Source organism: Alternaria viburni, assembly GCF_023758015.1.
Source record: "Alternaria viburni strain BMP 2772 chromosome Unknown scaffold_2, whole genome shotgun sequence".
Classification (NCBI taxonomy): Eukaryota; Fungi; Ascomycota; class Dothideomycetes; order Pleosporales; family Pleosporaceae; genus Alternaria; species Alternaria viburni.
In genome coordinates, this window is record NW_026055771.1 from 1,692,203 (window position 1) to 1,706,741 (window position 14,539).

Consider the following 14,539-nt stretch of genomic DNA (forward strand, 5'->3'; position numbering starts at 1 on the left):
ATTTCTTAGTTATAATAAGTTAAAGTTTTTAAGTATAATAGTATATAAAGCTACTTATATACTACTAATATTCTTCTCTTTTTTATATAACTTTATAATAGTAATTTTTATAATACTAACTTATATAACTATAAAAAAGATTAACTCTAGTATAATTACGTCTAAGCTAGTACTTATAGAGTAGAAAGCTAATAATACTTAGCTTAAGATAATAATAATTTTAGCTACTAACTTAGTAACTTTAAAGAAAAGTAGACTTTAGTATTATAACTATAGAATCTAGTACTAAAAGAGCGTCTATAGTATATAAAAAAAACACTTTAGTTATTATATAATACTAATAGCTAAAGTTTAAAAGCTAAGTTAAAAAATAAAAAGAAATACTAAAATTATAATAATTATAATACTACTTTTTATTAGCAAACTAACAATTCTATAGTAAGCTAGTTTAAAAAGAGTAAGGTCTGTTACTAGTACACAAAAAGACGTATTTCTAAAAGAGTTAAAATTCTACGTTTAGAGGTGTAGGCGTTAGGTAGACTAAGGCTTAGATTTTTAGCGCTACTACCTTTAGCGTAGTTAAAGCTTCTAAAATTTAGACTAGCAAGGTAACTATTTTATAAATACTAATATCTACCTATAGTAGAGAAGATTATAATATAATTATATATTCTTAATAGCTTATAACTAACTAAGCTATAGATTATAAAGTAATAAAATACTAAAATCTTAGCTTGCAAAATTGTACTTCTACTATATATATACCCTCTATTTCTATCTCTATCTCTATTCTTATTCTTATTTTTATTCTATAGCTTATAGCAAAATTAAAGATCTAAAGACTTATTAAAGACGTAAATAGTAGCTTAAATCTAATACTAAAAGCTACACTAATACGTATATTAAATAAGCCTTTAACTATATCTTTACTCTCTTCTATAAGTTCTTCTAGCGTTAGTAAGTCTACTTAAAGCTAATCTTATTACTAGTTATATTACCTTGCTATCTTACTAAAGCTTAATTAAGCCTCTTATTATTACTATATTAATTATTTTTCTCTTAAACGTATTACTATTACTCTATAAGTTTTCTTAAGATTATTATCTTAGAAGCTATTATAAAGGCTATTATAAACTACTATATTTATACTATACTAAAAGCTATTATAAGCGCTCTAAAGAGCTACTTTACTAGTATAAAGCTACACGCTAGGCTTATTAACGTTTCTATTACCTCTATTTTTATTACTTCTATCTCTATTATCTCTACTATATATATAGTTAGCGTAAGATCTTCTATTATTTTCTTTTCTATTTTTGCTTTTAAAGAGCTTATTAGTAAGATATATAAGCTCTTTAGTAGTTATAGTTTTTTACCTAAAAAAGAGATAAAATAGAAAGACTATTCTATTAACTATTTTACTAAAAGAACACCTCTAATTAATTGCGCTATTACTATTTATAACTAGGTATATAAAGTAAAAGGTAAAGTAATACTACCTCTCTTTCTAGCTCTATAGAAAGCTATACTTTAGTAAAGAAATACTTTAGCTAAAATACTTTATAAAGGTAATAAGAGCTAGTATAGTAAAAATATAGTATTTATAAATTATCTTATATAGTAAGATACTATTTATTAAATAGTAGCTATAATAAACTACTATAACTTTTGTTAAGATCTAAAAGAATAGTTATTATATTATAGTTATTAGAAAATAGATACTATAAGGCCTAGTGTAGTATTTTTATTACTACTATATTATCTTAGTAGTTCTTAACTACTACGTAAACTACTTAGAAGTATATAAATATGTATAGTTATAGTTAAGTATTAGTGCTAATAGCAATATATACTAAATATCTTAAAATCTTAAAATCTTCTAGCTATTCTAAGATAGTAGCTAGGTGTCTTTTAATATCTTTTTACTAAACAGAGTCTACAAAATTAGGCATAAGGTACTAATTATAATACTACGTAATAATGTTTTTATATTAGTACTTCTATCTTTATAAGATATTAACTATCTTTTTATACTTAAAAACTTAAAAGAAGAGATCTTATTAGCTTTACGTAAGCTATATAGTATTAAATAAAATTAGTAAATTATTATTAAAGATAGATTATATAATATAAGTTAAGTAGCGTAGCTAAAAGTAGCAAGGCAGCGACTATTAACTAGACTAGCCTCTAGCGAAATTAATAAGGTGCATTAAAATATTCTTAAAGACTTTGTTAACTAGGAACGACAAGTTAATCTTAAAACTCTCCGAGTTTATGTAGAGTTCCCTCATTCTGAGGATCGCCTGAACAGGCCAGGTGCTCGTATCAAGAAGATCAAGGATCTTGGACCCGCTATCGGCACTCTGTCCTTCCGGAAAGTATCCAAAGATGCCCAAGGACAACCGATAAGGGACATAACCCAACCAGGTGGTTGGCAACTCGATCCTCCTACTCAGGTAGTTGATCATCTGATGACAGGCAAGAAGACTCATCTATATTTAGTGCGTTGGCTAACGTCATTACAGTGTCTGGTCAGTCTGCCGTCCCAGGTCGAAAGGCTGTCAACGTGGGATCAGCTGGTGACCCGGTCTATTACGCTCAAGAAATGCTTCGCATCATTCCTTACCAACTGTACACACGTCCTGTTCCCGATCGATTTACCCGCAACATGGTCGAGATGGCTGCACTTGATCCAGGTCAATCGCAGTGGCTCATCGAAAATGAAGGCCTTTCTCAACTTGGGTTTGCCAACGCTAAGAATGAGGAGGTTCAGTTTGTGAGTAGCGACTCTCCACATTGGCCGCTCTGGAGCTAACTCGTGTGCAGCGTAATGATGTCCCACTGTCCTTGTATCCGACGATGCTACAGGTACCTTCCACAACATTGTCCTACCCTGAAGTCCAGTACCAATGGAATACGTTTCGTCCTGAGAAAGACAAGAAGGCGAACGACAAACCTCCATCCTTTACGCAGTCCGCTTGGAACCTGCAACCCTTCACAGCTTTCTACACCCCTAAAGTACAGACGTTGAAATACTTTGTCATTCATTCATTGGATTCGACAGTCCCCGTGGCCGGTTTCGAGACGGAGTTGCAAGACCAAATGCTCCGAAGATGCAATACGAAGGCCGAGGGGGTAGTCCGCTTGAATGCCAGCGAAGCTGCAAGTGAACTTAAAGGCTCTTCCTTGGAACTAAGAATGAAGCAAGCTAAAGAATCCGAGGCTGAGCTGGCGGTTTTGTTGCTTCAGAATTTCGACCGCAGCGCTTACTCGGAGTTCAAGAACCTGGCAGACCGCAAGTATGGGCTACGCTCTCTCTGTTTAGCAAAGCCGGCGCTATTCTCGAACTCCAAGTACATGAGCAACGTTGCTCAGAAGATAAACATCAAGTTCGGTGGTGTAAACTCTTACGTGGCGAAGGTCAAATCTTTCTTGGAGACAAAGACGCTCGTTCTGGGTGCAGATCTAGTACATCCCCCAGCTGGAGCACTCGAAGATACACCCTCTATTGCCTGTATGGTTGGTTCTATTGACAATCACGGCGGCTGTTTCCCGGGATCTGCCCGACTCCAAAGCAAGGACCGAGACGACCGAGAGGTAAGTTCCACCGTTCATCTCCCGAATTCTATTGACAGTAACCAAGATAATTGACGAAGAGAACATTATGTCAATGGTCAAAGAGAGGATCAAGGCCTGGCGGGTTGACAAGGGGGGTCTTTTCCCTCTGAACATCATCTATTATCGCGACGGAGTGTCCGAAGGTATGTCCACTGACCAGTTTTGTGTGTGACCTATACCTTGTTCAGCTTACTGACTTCATACCTTCAAACAGGACACTACCAGAAGGTAGTGAGCGTCGAGCTGAGAGCTATCCGCCGAGCATGGAGAGAAGCACAAGCCGCTACCAACACCATCTTACTGGGCGGTGTCAAGGATGTAAGGCTTACGGCTTTGGTGGGTGTGAAACGCCACCATACCCGCTTCTACCCGATGGCAGACAAGGATGCGGACACTGAATGGGGAAACAATAATTGCCTTCCTGGCACCTATGTGGACCGAGTCGTCACCTCGCCATACTATCGAGACTTCTATCTTCAGTCTCACAGCGGTGTCAAGGGTACAGCGAGACCAACTCATTACTTTATGCTCGCGGACGGAAAGATTCCTAATTGCACCACCATCGACGATCTTCGGATGCTGGTAAGTTCGCGCTCGCTTCATTGTTGGAAATAGCCTATAATCTTGGCTTCGTTACTCTTTGCTAATTACCCTAACAGACTCATAGTCTCTGCTACACTTACTGCCGAGCCACGGGTGGTATCTCTTACGCAGCCCCAACCTACTATGCCGACCGCTTGTGCGACCGAGCACGTCTCTACCTCCCCGAGTCTTGGACCGCCAACAACGTGGGGCTTCAGGCCAGCATCGATACTGCAAGGACCAACCACTCGACTGCACGTCAGAACAATCGTGATCTGCTATACCGTCAAGGACAGCAGTTCGACTCGACAGTGCATATTGCGAAGTCCAACGCGGAGCTTGCGGATGAAGGACAAGACGAGGACAGCCTTCGCGCCTTCACCAAGGACTTCGTCATGCAACACGCCAAGAACGAGTTCTACGAGTACAAGACTGACCAAACGGGAAACCCTTGGCACGAGTCTCTCGACAGGATCATGTTTTGGATGTGAGCCTTGGGTCATAGGACGGAACGGTAAGTCGATGGTGGATGTATCAGATTGCCACGGTGTATTTCCTTCTTTCCTCTTCGTTTGATTGTGTTTCCCTTCTTTCCTTTCGTCATCATGTCATTCCTTCGGTACTAGACAAACACTGAATAGGTACGCTGCTTATCAGCTGGTGACGTCCATTGCAACGTCAGGCTGCTACGTCACCTGTCCCCCTCTTCAATACCATCTTGTCGGTACAATTTTGTTTGACTAGCGCTGCCCTTGATGCATATAAATCTCCTCTCACGTCCTCATTCCTCTTCTTCTCTCCATTCATGGCGGCGAACTTGTGAGTTCGTCGACCAAAAGTTCAAGAAGTTAGAAGCATGTCTGTGTTTGGTATGAGTGTCCAAAATGGATGGGTTTGCAATGTATGATCGCTGTTTCTTCGTCGGGCGAGTCCAGGTGCATGAGGTTTACCCAGCTGTCTTTTTGTAATGCCTGCGAGATGTCTTCAACACATGTATCTGGTAATTTGAGTTTACATGAATCAAGAGGAAGAGCGATTTGAGGCTATGAAAGCCGCTTGATCGAGTCTCTCGGGGTATCTGCGAACGTAAAGCATCTTTGGATGACCTCGACCGAAGTCGTAGGACGGGAACAACATGGGTGGTTCATATGGCCTCGACGTTTCATAAGTTTGTCGATAACTGGTGAAGATGTTCTGAGTATTAGGCGTGTCGCCATACTCAGCGCCACCACAGCCAGCATCGAAATTTTTGTTGGCGATGGTATTGGTCTACTGACTGCATACGACCTCGTCCCACATCAAAGACCTTGTAGTATGAGATATAAGGTTGACGGTGATTGTCCAGGACTACCTATGCTTCAAGGATCTGTATTAGGAAAGATGTATCATTTTAGTCCTCTAGCTTCTTCAACAAGGCCTTCATCTTGGCCAAGAGATCCGGAATCCTGAACGGCTTTCCAACAACATCATCCATGCCCGCTTCCTTTGCGTCATCCATCTGTCCTCCCCGAATGTTCGCGGTGACCGCGATGATTGGCACATGTTTCGTAATCTCTTTCCGTTCCTCCATCTCTCGTATCTTCCTGCAGCAGGTGAGGCCGTCCATCTCCGGCATCTCGCAGTCCATAAGAATGATGGTGAGTGGCATGCCATTAGCAACGCAGAATCTCGTTTTCGCGAGATGCTTCAATGCCCAGACGCCGTTATCGGCGGTATGTGTGACACAGCCAGTTTTTGTGAGCTGTTTCACCAGTACCTTTTGGTTGACTAGATTGTCTTCGACGACAAGAACGTGAAGTCGGTCATCTTCCTCTTCGTCTTTCTTGTCGTCTGTGGGCCGGGGAATCTGTGCTTGTACCGGGGTCTCAACTTCCTTAGGCGTGGCAGCGGGCGCGGTGGAGTTCTGGTTCGCAGCTGCGGCGCTGATTTTGCGCGAAGATGCCGCGTGTTCGGCGTCTAGAGCGTGCTTCACTGTATCTGTTGAGATCGTAGGCTTTTTTGCAATCATGCGTTTGCATTTCAAGTAGAACCCGAAAGTACTGCCGACGCCAGCTTGTGACGAGACGCCGATCTGACCGCCGTGAAGCTCGGCAAGTTGGCGCGAGATGAAGAGTCCGAGACCGCTACCGCCGTACTGCATATGTGTCCGTGGAGACTTCACATTGAGAAATCTGTCAGCCTAGTTTTTGCAGTGGTTCGGGGCTGGTCGCTCCTCACAGCTTGCGCAAACTTCTCAAATAGCAGCGATATCTGCTGAGGCGACAAACCGCATCCAGTGTCCTGGACATTGAACCGAAGATAGACAAACGAGCCTGAGCCCCAACCCTCGCCGTTTCCGAATTCGCTCACGATTTGTCTTGGCGGAACAACTAACGGCGGGCGCATAGAATTAGCGCTTCACCTTCAGGATATTCAACTAATGCAGCTACTTACATTGGAATCCTTCTGGTACGCCAAAGTCTGGCGATTCCGCATGAGCACAGACATGAACTGTGATCGAGCGAATTGGTGCGTCCATAGTGAACTTGATGGCATTGGTAATAAGGTTGACGATGATTTGAAGGAGTCGACTTGGATCAAGAATGACCCAGTCAATTTCGAGGTCTCGGATACTCTGATGCGGAACGAACTTGAAGTCGATGTTCTTGGCTTGTATTTCAGGACGGAACCTGTTAGGATGATGTCAGCCCAGCTTCCGTATATATTCGACTACAGGCTACTAACATTGCCATAGACCGCTGTACAACGATGATAGGCTGCGCTGGAATTGGAGTGATGCGGAGAAGATTCGAGTCCAGCTTTGAGACCGTGAGAATATCGTCGACGATCGACTTTTGATGCTGAACACAAAGAGCGATGTTTTCAGCAGCCTCGATACAGTCCTGGGCCATCTTTCGATCGCCAGTGCATGAGAATTTATAGTGCGTCAGAGTATCTTTGATATCGTCGGCGCATATCAAGATCGCGGAAAGCGGGTCTAGATGTTGAGAAACGCGTCAGTAGACATTTCGAATGCAATCTGCATAGGGAGGGATATCGCTACTTCTCATCTCGTGCGACGTGATGTCGATGAATTCGTTTTGTTGACGCTTCGCCTCTTCTGCCTCTCGTAGTCTTCGTTCTTGCAGACCCTGCGCCCACTTCAAATGCGAAATGTCCGTGAGCGAGCCCATGATGCTGATCAGCTCACCATCGGGGCTTAGCTCTGGCTGACTAGCAGAGAGGACCCAATATTCGATTAGTGAACCGTCGATATCTCGGGGCTGGAATGTCGAGTTGGCGAATTGTAGCTCACGACTTGCTGGCTTATGGTGAGTTATCATATCTGGATGTTAAACTTTGTGGTTAGCGCTTGAAACATGCGACTGGCATGGCAATATCGCGTACAGTTCCACATGTCTTGTGCCACTTGCTTGCTCTCACCCACCATCATCTCAATAGTCCAAGGTAGTTTGGTTCCTGTAGGTGAGACACCTGTCATCTCGTAGTATTTCTCGTTCGCCTCCAATAAAAGTCCATCCGGATTGAATAGGTACATGCCCATGGGCGATAGTTCGGTCATTCGGCGCATTCGTCCGGTCTGAAGTTGGAGCTGTCGAGACATCTGTTCTCTTTGTAGGGTAGCCATCTCAGCGACTTCTTTGCTTTGCCGCACTTCACCTTCGAAAAGTAGTACTGACGCCAACGACGTGGCGATCTGTCTATTGAGCATGGCGATGAAAGACCTGTACTCATGATCATAAGCCCTTCGTGGATTGATGCCTATTAGTAACAAGGCACACACGTTGTCTGCATTGGTTGGTCGTAGAGGTAGAACTATGGCCTCTCTACAAGGATCCTTGTAGCCGCGCCATTCGATGATGTCTAACAGTGGCTGTGGAAGCGTATGGTCTTTGATGCTCAACATCCTGGGCTCCAGGGTCTGGGTAGCTGCTCGAAAAGCAGGTGTCAAGATACCATCGTAGTTCTTGAAGCTGAAATTGTCGGGAGACACTGCATGCCCTCTCGGCACGCCGATAGATCCTTCGAACACGCATGACTTGACAGACGTTGGCGTTGCATCTGAATGCGAGGAACCATTCTCAATGTCGTCTGCCTCGGTAACGGTATATAGAAGCGCAAAGGGTACGTCGTATTCGTTGTGATTCAGGCCTTCCAGCACTCTTATCCAGAATTCTTCTGAAATGTGGGTGCGCGGTTAGCGTCAGTCTCACATGAAGGATCGTCCATATTCACTTACTGACAGTACGTGTGGCGTTCATACGCTCCCCGAGGGATCGCAGTAACCACATTCTTCTACTGCTGATCGACTCAACCGTGGTATCAAAAGCATTGAGATAGACTACAGTTCGCATCTCAGTCAGCAGTTCCAGTATCTTTGGCTCAAGCCCACTGAGTCTCGCTGATACGCGGTACGGCAACGTTTCGCAGTGTTACTCACACCCCAAGACCCGCTCTGTTCCACCAAAGACCGGAACCTGTCCATCTGTTAGATGTATTCATGGGGCCAAATCGAGGGCATCAATACTGACAAAAGACCAAGTAAAAAAAGACTCTTCCATGTAACCGTAACGCATGATGGGTAGCGGCTGGTTGTGGTTTAGCTGCGCATGGCCTGTCCGAGCACATTCGCGAATTACAGGACCAACCGCATGCCACATTTCACCGAAAGGGCCTGAGAAACCGGTTCCCATCAAAGCCGGATGTTTATCGCCCGTCACGTCGTCTCGATAGGCCTCATTGTAAAGCATGGTCAGGTCCTCGCCCCAAAAGACAGAAGACGGGTGAGGGTTGCGCATGACCAAACAGACGATCTCTCTGAACTGGATCGACCATCTGTTCATAGCTCCTAATGGTGTATTTGCCCAGTCGATGCCCCGTATAAACTGTAGATGATCCGAGAGAATACCTCTGGGGTGCGGCACTGTCCAGTCAGGTACAGACGAGTCAGGCGTAGACAGAGTGATCGCTGAGATGCTCGACTTGCTATTCTTGTCACGGTCCTGGCCGAGGGAAACAAACGGGAACTTGGGTTGTTGCACATCTTCAATAATCTCCCGCGTCGGTATTGCCTCTGCGGAAGCTAAACGCTTCGCTGCGTCGGCAGTGAGATCGCTGTGTCCTTCTTTCTCGAGTCGCGGCGCTGATGCACACAGCGGATCCCCTTCGGGAACATCTTCATTCTGGAACAGCTTGTGTGCGCTAATCAGTCGCCAATTGGGATGGATCGAAACACCAAACCACAACAAGTTCTCGAACTCGATGGTAATCGGAAACATGTCCCTGGAATCGTTGAATCGGCTGAGGATTGTCGCCCATATTCGAAACTCGTCATGCGTTGCACTACCATCCACCAAGTCGCGATCGGTTGGTGAAGTGCCAATTACCTTCTCCAGTAGTTGGTGTTGCTCACGAAGTGCCGCATTGCAGAAAATGGGTCGTATCGGATTTCGACATCCCGTCGAATATTCGTCCATGTTGAGCATGAATGTGGGCCTGTCATCGAGATCCAATAGTTGCGGAAGGGTGCATGTGTTGAGGACGTCCAGAGCAGCATCTTGCCTTTGGGCCTGGTGTAAGACAGAAGGAGCTGTAGGCAGCGGTAACTGAAAGAACGAGCTACTCATTAGGGTCCAGATAGATCGTGTCGGCCCTGCGCGATGATAAAGCAAGGTACATTAGGAATAGGGAGGGCGTGCGTTTGTAGGGTCGATGTGCGACGTACAACGTGAAAGGTCGCGATGAGTCTGTGCCTGGGCCATAGACGCTATGAGCGTGGTAGCTACGGTTCCTGTGGACGTGACTACCAAGACTGCGACAATCAGAACATGATTGGCAGCTACATCATGACGCAGACCGTTGCAGACATTACCATGTCGCCGATACATCGCATGCTGCTTGAAGATGTTACTTCCCGTCGCAGCTATGCGAGCTCTTCCGCGAGCTGTACCATGCCTTCTCCAAGCCGGTAGGCATCATTCAGATGCCTGGGTAGCTTTGCGACGGGCTTTTTCAATGTAAAAAACAAAGAGATATCAATCGCATGCGCGTGATAAAAACCCATATAGCAAGCACGGTGTCGTTCAAAAGATGGGACGCTGAAGTAGATGTCGCGTCCGCGGGTGCGTCCCGGGACGGTTGTGAACCACGCTACCTGGTTAAAAATGACGTCACGCGTTTTTAGCACCAACACGCAATGTTCTCCGTATCGCAGAACGAGCAGATTGCTTTGCTGCACGATCCAACAAAAATCCTCTCTGATGTCTTGGCTGATGGTTCTTATGCGCTGGACCTGCGTTTTTGGATGGGGGCAGAAGCTGCTACTATCTCTCGATCCAAGACTTTGATGGAGCTCAAGACCGTTCGACTTCCGAGGTCCCGAGGTCCCTTTCTACTGTAGGCTGTAGGCATGGAATGATCCTATACACCTGACCATACAGACACCTCCAAATAAGCTCTTGTTGCGACATCGTTAGTATACACACCCAGACGAGCCGAGGGAACTCAGTGACAGCCCACGGCTTCAACGACTCCGAGAAGCTCGTCAAATCAGGCGCCATGGAACGCGCAGAATTGAGGGGGAAAGAGAAAAAGACAAGACATTCGAGACCAGATGCTTGGAGTTATGGCGGGGTAGAGGTGATAGTATGCGGTTCAGTAACTTTCCAGATGTTAACGCAGTAGTAGTGGTGCTCTAGCCACAGATTAGCCCGAACGAGGGGTCTTGGAAAGAACTACAAGTTTATTCTGGTGTAATACGCTAGCATACGCCTGAAACATACTCCCAGTGGTTGAGCATCGGAAGGAGAGATTGTGCGGGCTGGAAAAGACGAAGTACGGGGATAACTTCCGCAGGGCGGACCGGGTGTTTGGGCCGCGCTTTGATGTGCGGAGTGTGGGCCCACGGACATTTTATCAACGTCAAAAACACCCATCTGACGGACAGAATCCCTGGTCTCTGAGAAGAATTGCATGTGTATGTCTCCACAGCGCGCAAGCCTCATCGCCGATATCTTGACGGGCTGCTAAGCCGAGGTCGAGCGAGGTCAGGTCAAGAGACTGCCCAGGCGGTTGTCCAGGTGTGCTGGCAAGACTCGGCCAATCGCATCTTCACAACCCAGTCCGTCTATTTGGCTGTGGACGCAACTCCTCTTCTCTCCGCGCACTCTTCACCGGCCGATGTTCATGCAATCCTTGCTCAACCACCGTCACTACAATGCATCTCTAACACGTGCAGAAGGTTCGTTCGCGTGGATCGAATGCCGAATGCGCCAGAGCCATGCGTCAATCCGAGCCCAAGCGGAAAGTGGGTTCACGATGTCAGTGGCGCTCAACTGCCGCATTCAATAGTCTTCGAACCGGATCTAGTAAAGCAGCTCTTGATTCACTCAGGGGAGGGATCATGATCACAGCCCGTCCCGTACGCTAATGACTTACGTAGTGCATGATCTACAAGGCCTATGCAGATCGATATATACCAAGATGCGCTTCCGCGACTGTTCCACCTGGTCGGCGACGCTAGAGCGGTGACAATGTAAACATTTCGTGGTAGACTGCGATGCAACGTTTGGGCAGGATGACGATCTTGAGCTTCACGACTCGTGGTGTAAGAATGGTTAAAGAAGGGTCGTATGCTTGCTTATCTTGATCGACCAGGGCCCTGCATCTCCTCATCTTTTGGTCGTGCTTGCTTCTTGTACCAAGGTCCAGCAATTGTCAACATGCGTCTCTCCATCCAATCGCTAGCTCTTCTGAGCGTTCTCCCTGCGTCGCTCGCAGCTCCCGCACCATCTCCAGCTGCGGCACCTGCACCGATTGCAGCACCAGCACCGGCCGTCGACGCAGTTCAGGGACTGGATGAACGTCAACTGCTCAGTAAACTCACATCTGGTTTGACCTCCCTCGTTGGTGGCCTTCTCGGCCAATGCGACCAAGCAGTCAAGGACGGCGATGCCCCAAAGGTGCTCGACATCCTTCAGCAACTTCAGCCTACTTCGCGACCAACGAACATCGAAGAGGCAGTCGCCAGGCACTCCCAAATCTGGGCGAGCCCGACCACGCGAACGGACTTTTTCGCCGCTGTTGCGACCCAGATAGCCGGTGGCCTTGTCCTTGACGACACGCTAAAGGCCGCTTTCACCGGTGGTCTGCCCTTCGGCGAGAACAGCGTCAACAATAATAACCCAGCCACCGTCGGTATCTACCCCAAGAAGGACGCTGCTGATGCACCATACACACTATCCGAATCTGCGCTCCGAAAAGCACTCTTCATCCCACCTAGCTTCACCTACGGCGCGAAACGCCCAGTGATCTTTGTACCCGGAACTGGTGCTTATGGAGGCACAAACTTCGCCAACAACCTCAGGAAATTGTTGAATGGCAAGAGCTATGCTGACCCCGTATGGCTCAACATCCCCGGCGCTATGCTTGCGGACGCGCAAACCAACTCTGAATACATTGCCTACGCCATCAACTACATCAGTGCCGTCTCACGCACGAACAAGGAAAACATCGCCGTCATATCTTGGTCCCAGGGTGGTTTGGACACACAGTGGGTGTTGAAGTACTGGCCATCAACCCGCAAGGTTGTCAAGGACTTCCTTCCCGTGTCTCCAGACTTCAAGGGCACTGTCATCGCGAACGCGATCTGCTTGACACCGAACAGCGACATCGCGCTCCTTCCCTGCGACCCCTCTGTTATCCAGCAAGAGGCTACCTCCGATTACATTGCATCGCTCAGGCGTGATGGAGGCGACAGCGCATACGTACCCACTACGACCTTTTACTCCGGCCTCTTTGATGAGGTTGTGGAGCCTCAACAAGGCACCATCGCCTCCGCTTTCATCAAAGACGCGCGCAATGTTGGCGTCTCGAACAACGAGGTACAGAAAGTGTGCTTTGGGCAGCTAGGTGGCTCTCTCTACGGTCATGCCGGCGTTCTATTCAACCCTCTGACCTACGCGCTTATCGTTGATGCGCTTACGCACGATGGACCGGGTAATGTGGATCGCATTGATGTCAAGAGCGTTTGCAGTACCTACGCCGCTCAGGGTCTCGACCTTGACGATGTATTGGCTACTGAAGGGCTCATTCCTGTGGCTGGTGTACTACTGTTGACGTACCCACAAAAGATGTACGCTGAGCCTGAGTTGAGGGCTTATGCTAAATAGATGCGGCTCACAGATAGTTACGTTCAATATCACAGTCACTAATATATCTTGTAATTTGCTTCATCAACCTTGTTGAGCTATACTTTACGTGGAAGCGTGGAAGTGTGAAACCTTGCCCAAGCCAACAGCCTTCCAGTATGAAATCGCACATAACAGCCCGGAAACGTACTGCCATCGAACCAAGCACTATGTAGGCTCCAGTCAAGTGATGGAGAGATTTAGGCAACGAAAATCAGTATCCTAACAGCCAGTTCAGTTCACGTGCTGTTCCAACTTGTCTCATTTCTTCTCCTTCTTCTTCCTCCCTCGCTTACCAGGCGGTGTAGATCTCGCTGGTGATTCAAAGGACGACCGAGGGAACGAACTCGTAATGTTCGAATACCCCGGATGATGCGCGAAGGCTGGCATACCCGATGGAATCGCATGCACACCCGGATGAGTCGGATAGCCGGGCGCCGGAACGGTTATCGCTTGTTGACCTGGTGGCTTCACTATGTTACCACCGGGCCCTACTACTCCCACCGCAGTGACGTCTTCTTTAGCGACACCATGGTCAAGGAGGAACTGATCCATCGCCGTGAGCGTAGTAGGGTTCTTGGCTTTTATAGCTCTGTTGATCTCCAGAATTTTGGCCACCTTCTCTGCTTTAGGGAGACTTTTGAAAGCCGGCATACTAGCTGCAAGCTGAGCTGTGTCGGTCCAGTCCGGTGTGGTAGTAGTTGCGGGGGCTCTGGGAACGGACTTGGAGATACCAGAAGGTCTAGTGAGAGTCGGGAGGCCAGACTGAGTAGTTGGACGACGGTTGGAAGTATTTCCGGACTGCGACCGAGGCGCAACAGGAAATTTATGTTGCTTAATCTTGAGCGAGGGCGCCTGGCCTGGCTGGAGGGATTGCGGCTGTGCTAAAGATGAATAGTCCGCAGGCTGGTAAGAACCCAATTGTGGGGAGTACTGCTGGATGGGCTGAGCTGGTGTATACATCTGCGCCGTAGGAGTCGGTGCCGGGGTTGGGAGCCGGGATGGCACTACACTCCGCTGCTGCCCGGTCTGCTGTACGTAACCCGGAGTAAGATGCTGCTGAAAAGCCGGGCGTGGTGCGTACGGCAATTCCGGGCCGTTCATAGTATCATTGGACTGTCTCTTATAAATTGGCGACATCATCTCGTGTT

General features: G+C 47.0%; 5 protein-coding genes across 5 annotated transcripts; 2 read left to right on the forward strand and 3 right to left on the reverse strand.

The window, feature by feature from the left end:
• Window positions 1–2,668: 2,668 nt before the first annotated feature.
• On the forward strand, window positions 2,669–4,691 carry J4E79_001517 (uncharacterized protein; the record flags this gene model as incomplete). The annotated part of the gene is made up of 5 exons (XM_049350426.1): window positions 2,669–2,776; window positions 2,827–3,597; window positions 3,644–3,761; window positions 3,833–4,200; window positions 4,278–4,691. The coding sequence occupies 5 exons, from the start codon at window positions 2,669–2,671 to the stop codon at window positions 4,689–4,691; spliced, it is 1,779 nt and encodes a 592-aa protein (XP_049215585.1).
• Window positions 4,692–5,590: 899 nt separating this feature from the next.
• Window positions 5,591–7,091, reverse strand: J4E79_001518 (uncharacterized protein; the record flags this gene model as incomplete). The annotated part of the gene is made up of 4 exons (XM_049350427.1): window positions 5,591–6,334; window positions 6,418–6,569; window positions 6,634–6,869; window positions 6,925–7,091. 4 exons carry the CDS (start codon window positions 7,089–7,091, stop codon window positions 5,591–5,593), a joined length of 1,299 nt encoding a protein of 432 aa, XP_049215586.1.
• Window positions 7,092–7,196: 105 nt separating this feature from the next.
• On the reverse strand, window positions 7,197–8,492 carry J4E79_001519 (uncharacterized protein; the record flags this gene model as incomplete). The annotated part of the gene is made up of 3 exons (XM_049350428.1): window positions 7,197–7,501; window positions 7,588–8,379; window positions 8,441–8,492. 3 exons carry the CDS (start codon window positions 8,490–8,492, stop codon window positions 7,197–7,199), a joined length of 1,149 nt encoding a protein of 382 aa, XP_049215587.1.
• A 207-nt stretch (window positions 8,493–8,699) lies between these two features.
• Window positions 8,700–9,677, reverse strand: J4E79_001520 (uncharacterized protein; the record flags this gene model as incomplete). Its single annotated transcript, XM_049350429.1, has 2 exons — window positions 8,700–8,804; window positions 8,841–9,677. The coding sequence occupies 2 exons, from the start codon at window positions 9,675–9,677 to the stop codon at window positions 8,700–8,702; spliced, it is 942 nt and encodes a 313-aa protein (XP_049215588.1).
• Window positions 9,678–11,921: 2,244 nt separating this feature from the next.
• Window positions 11,922–13,370, forward strand: J4E79_001521 (uncharacterized protein; the record flags this gene model as incomplete). Its single annotated transcript, XM_049350430.1, has 1 exon — window positions 11,922–13,370. The coding sequence occupies one exon, from the start codon at window positions 11,922–11,924 to the stop codon at window positions 13,368–13,370; it is 1,449 nt and encodes a 482-aa protein (XP_049215589.1).
• Between the last annotated feature and the right edge of the window lie 1,169 nt (window positions 13,371–14,539).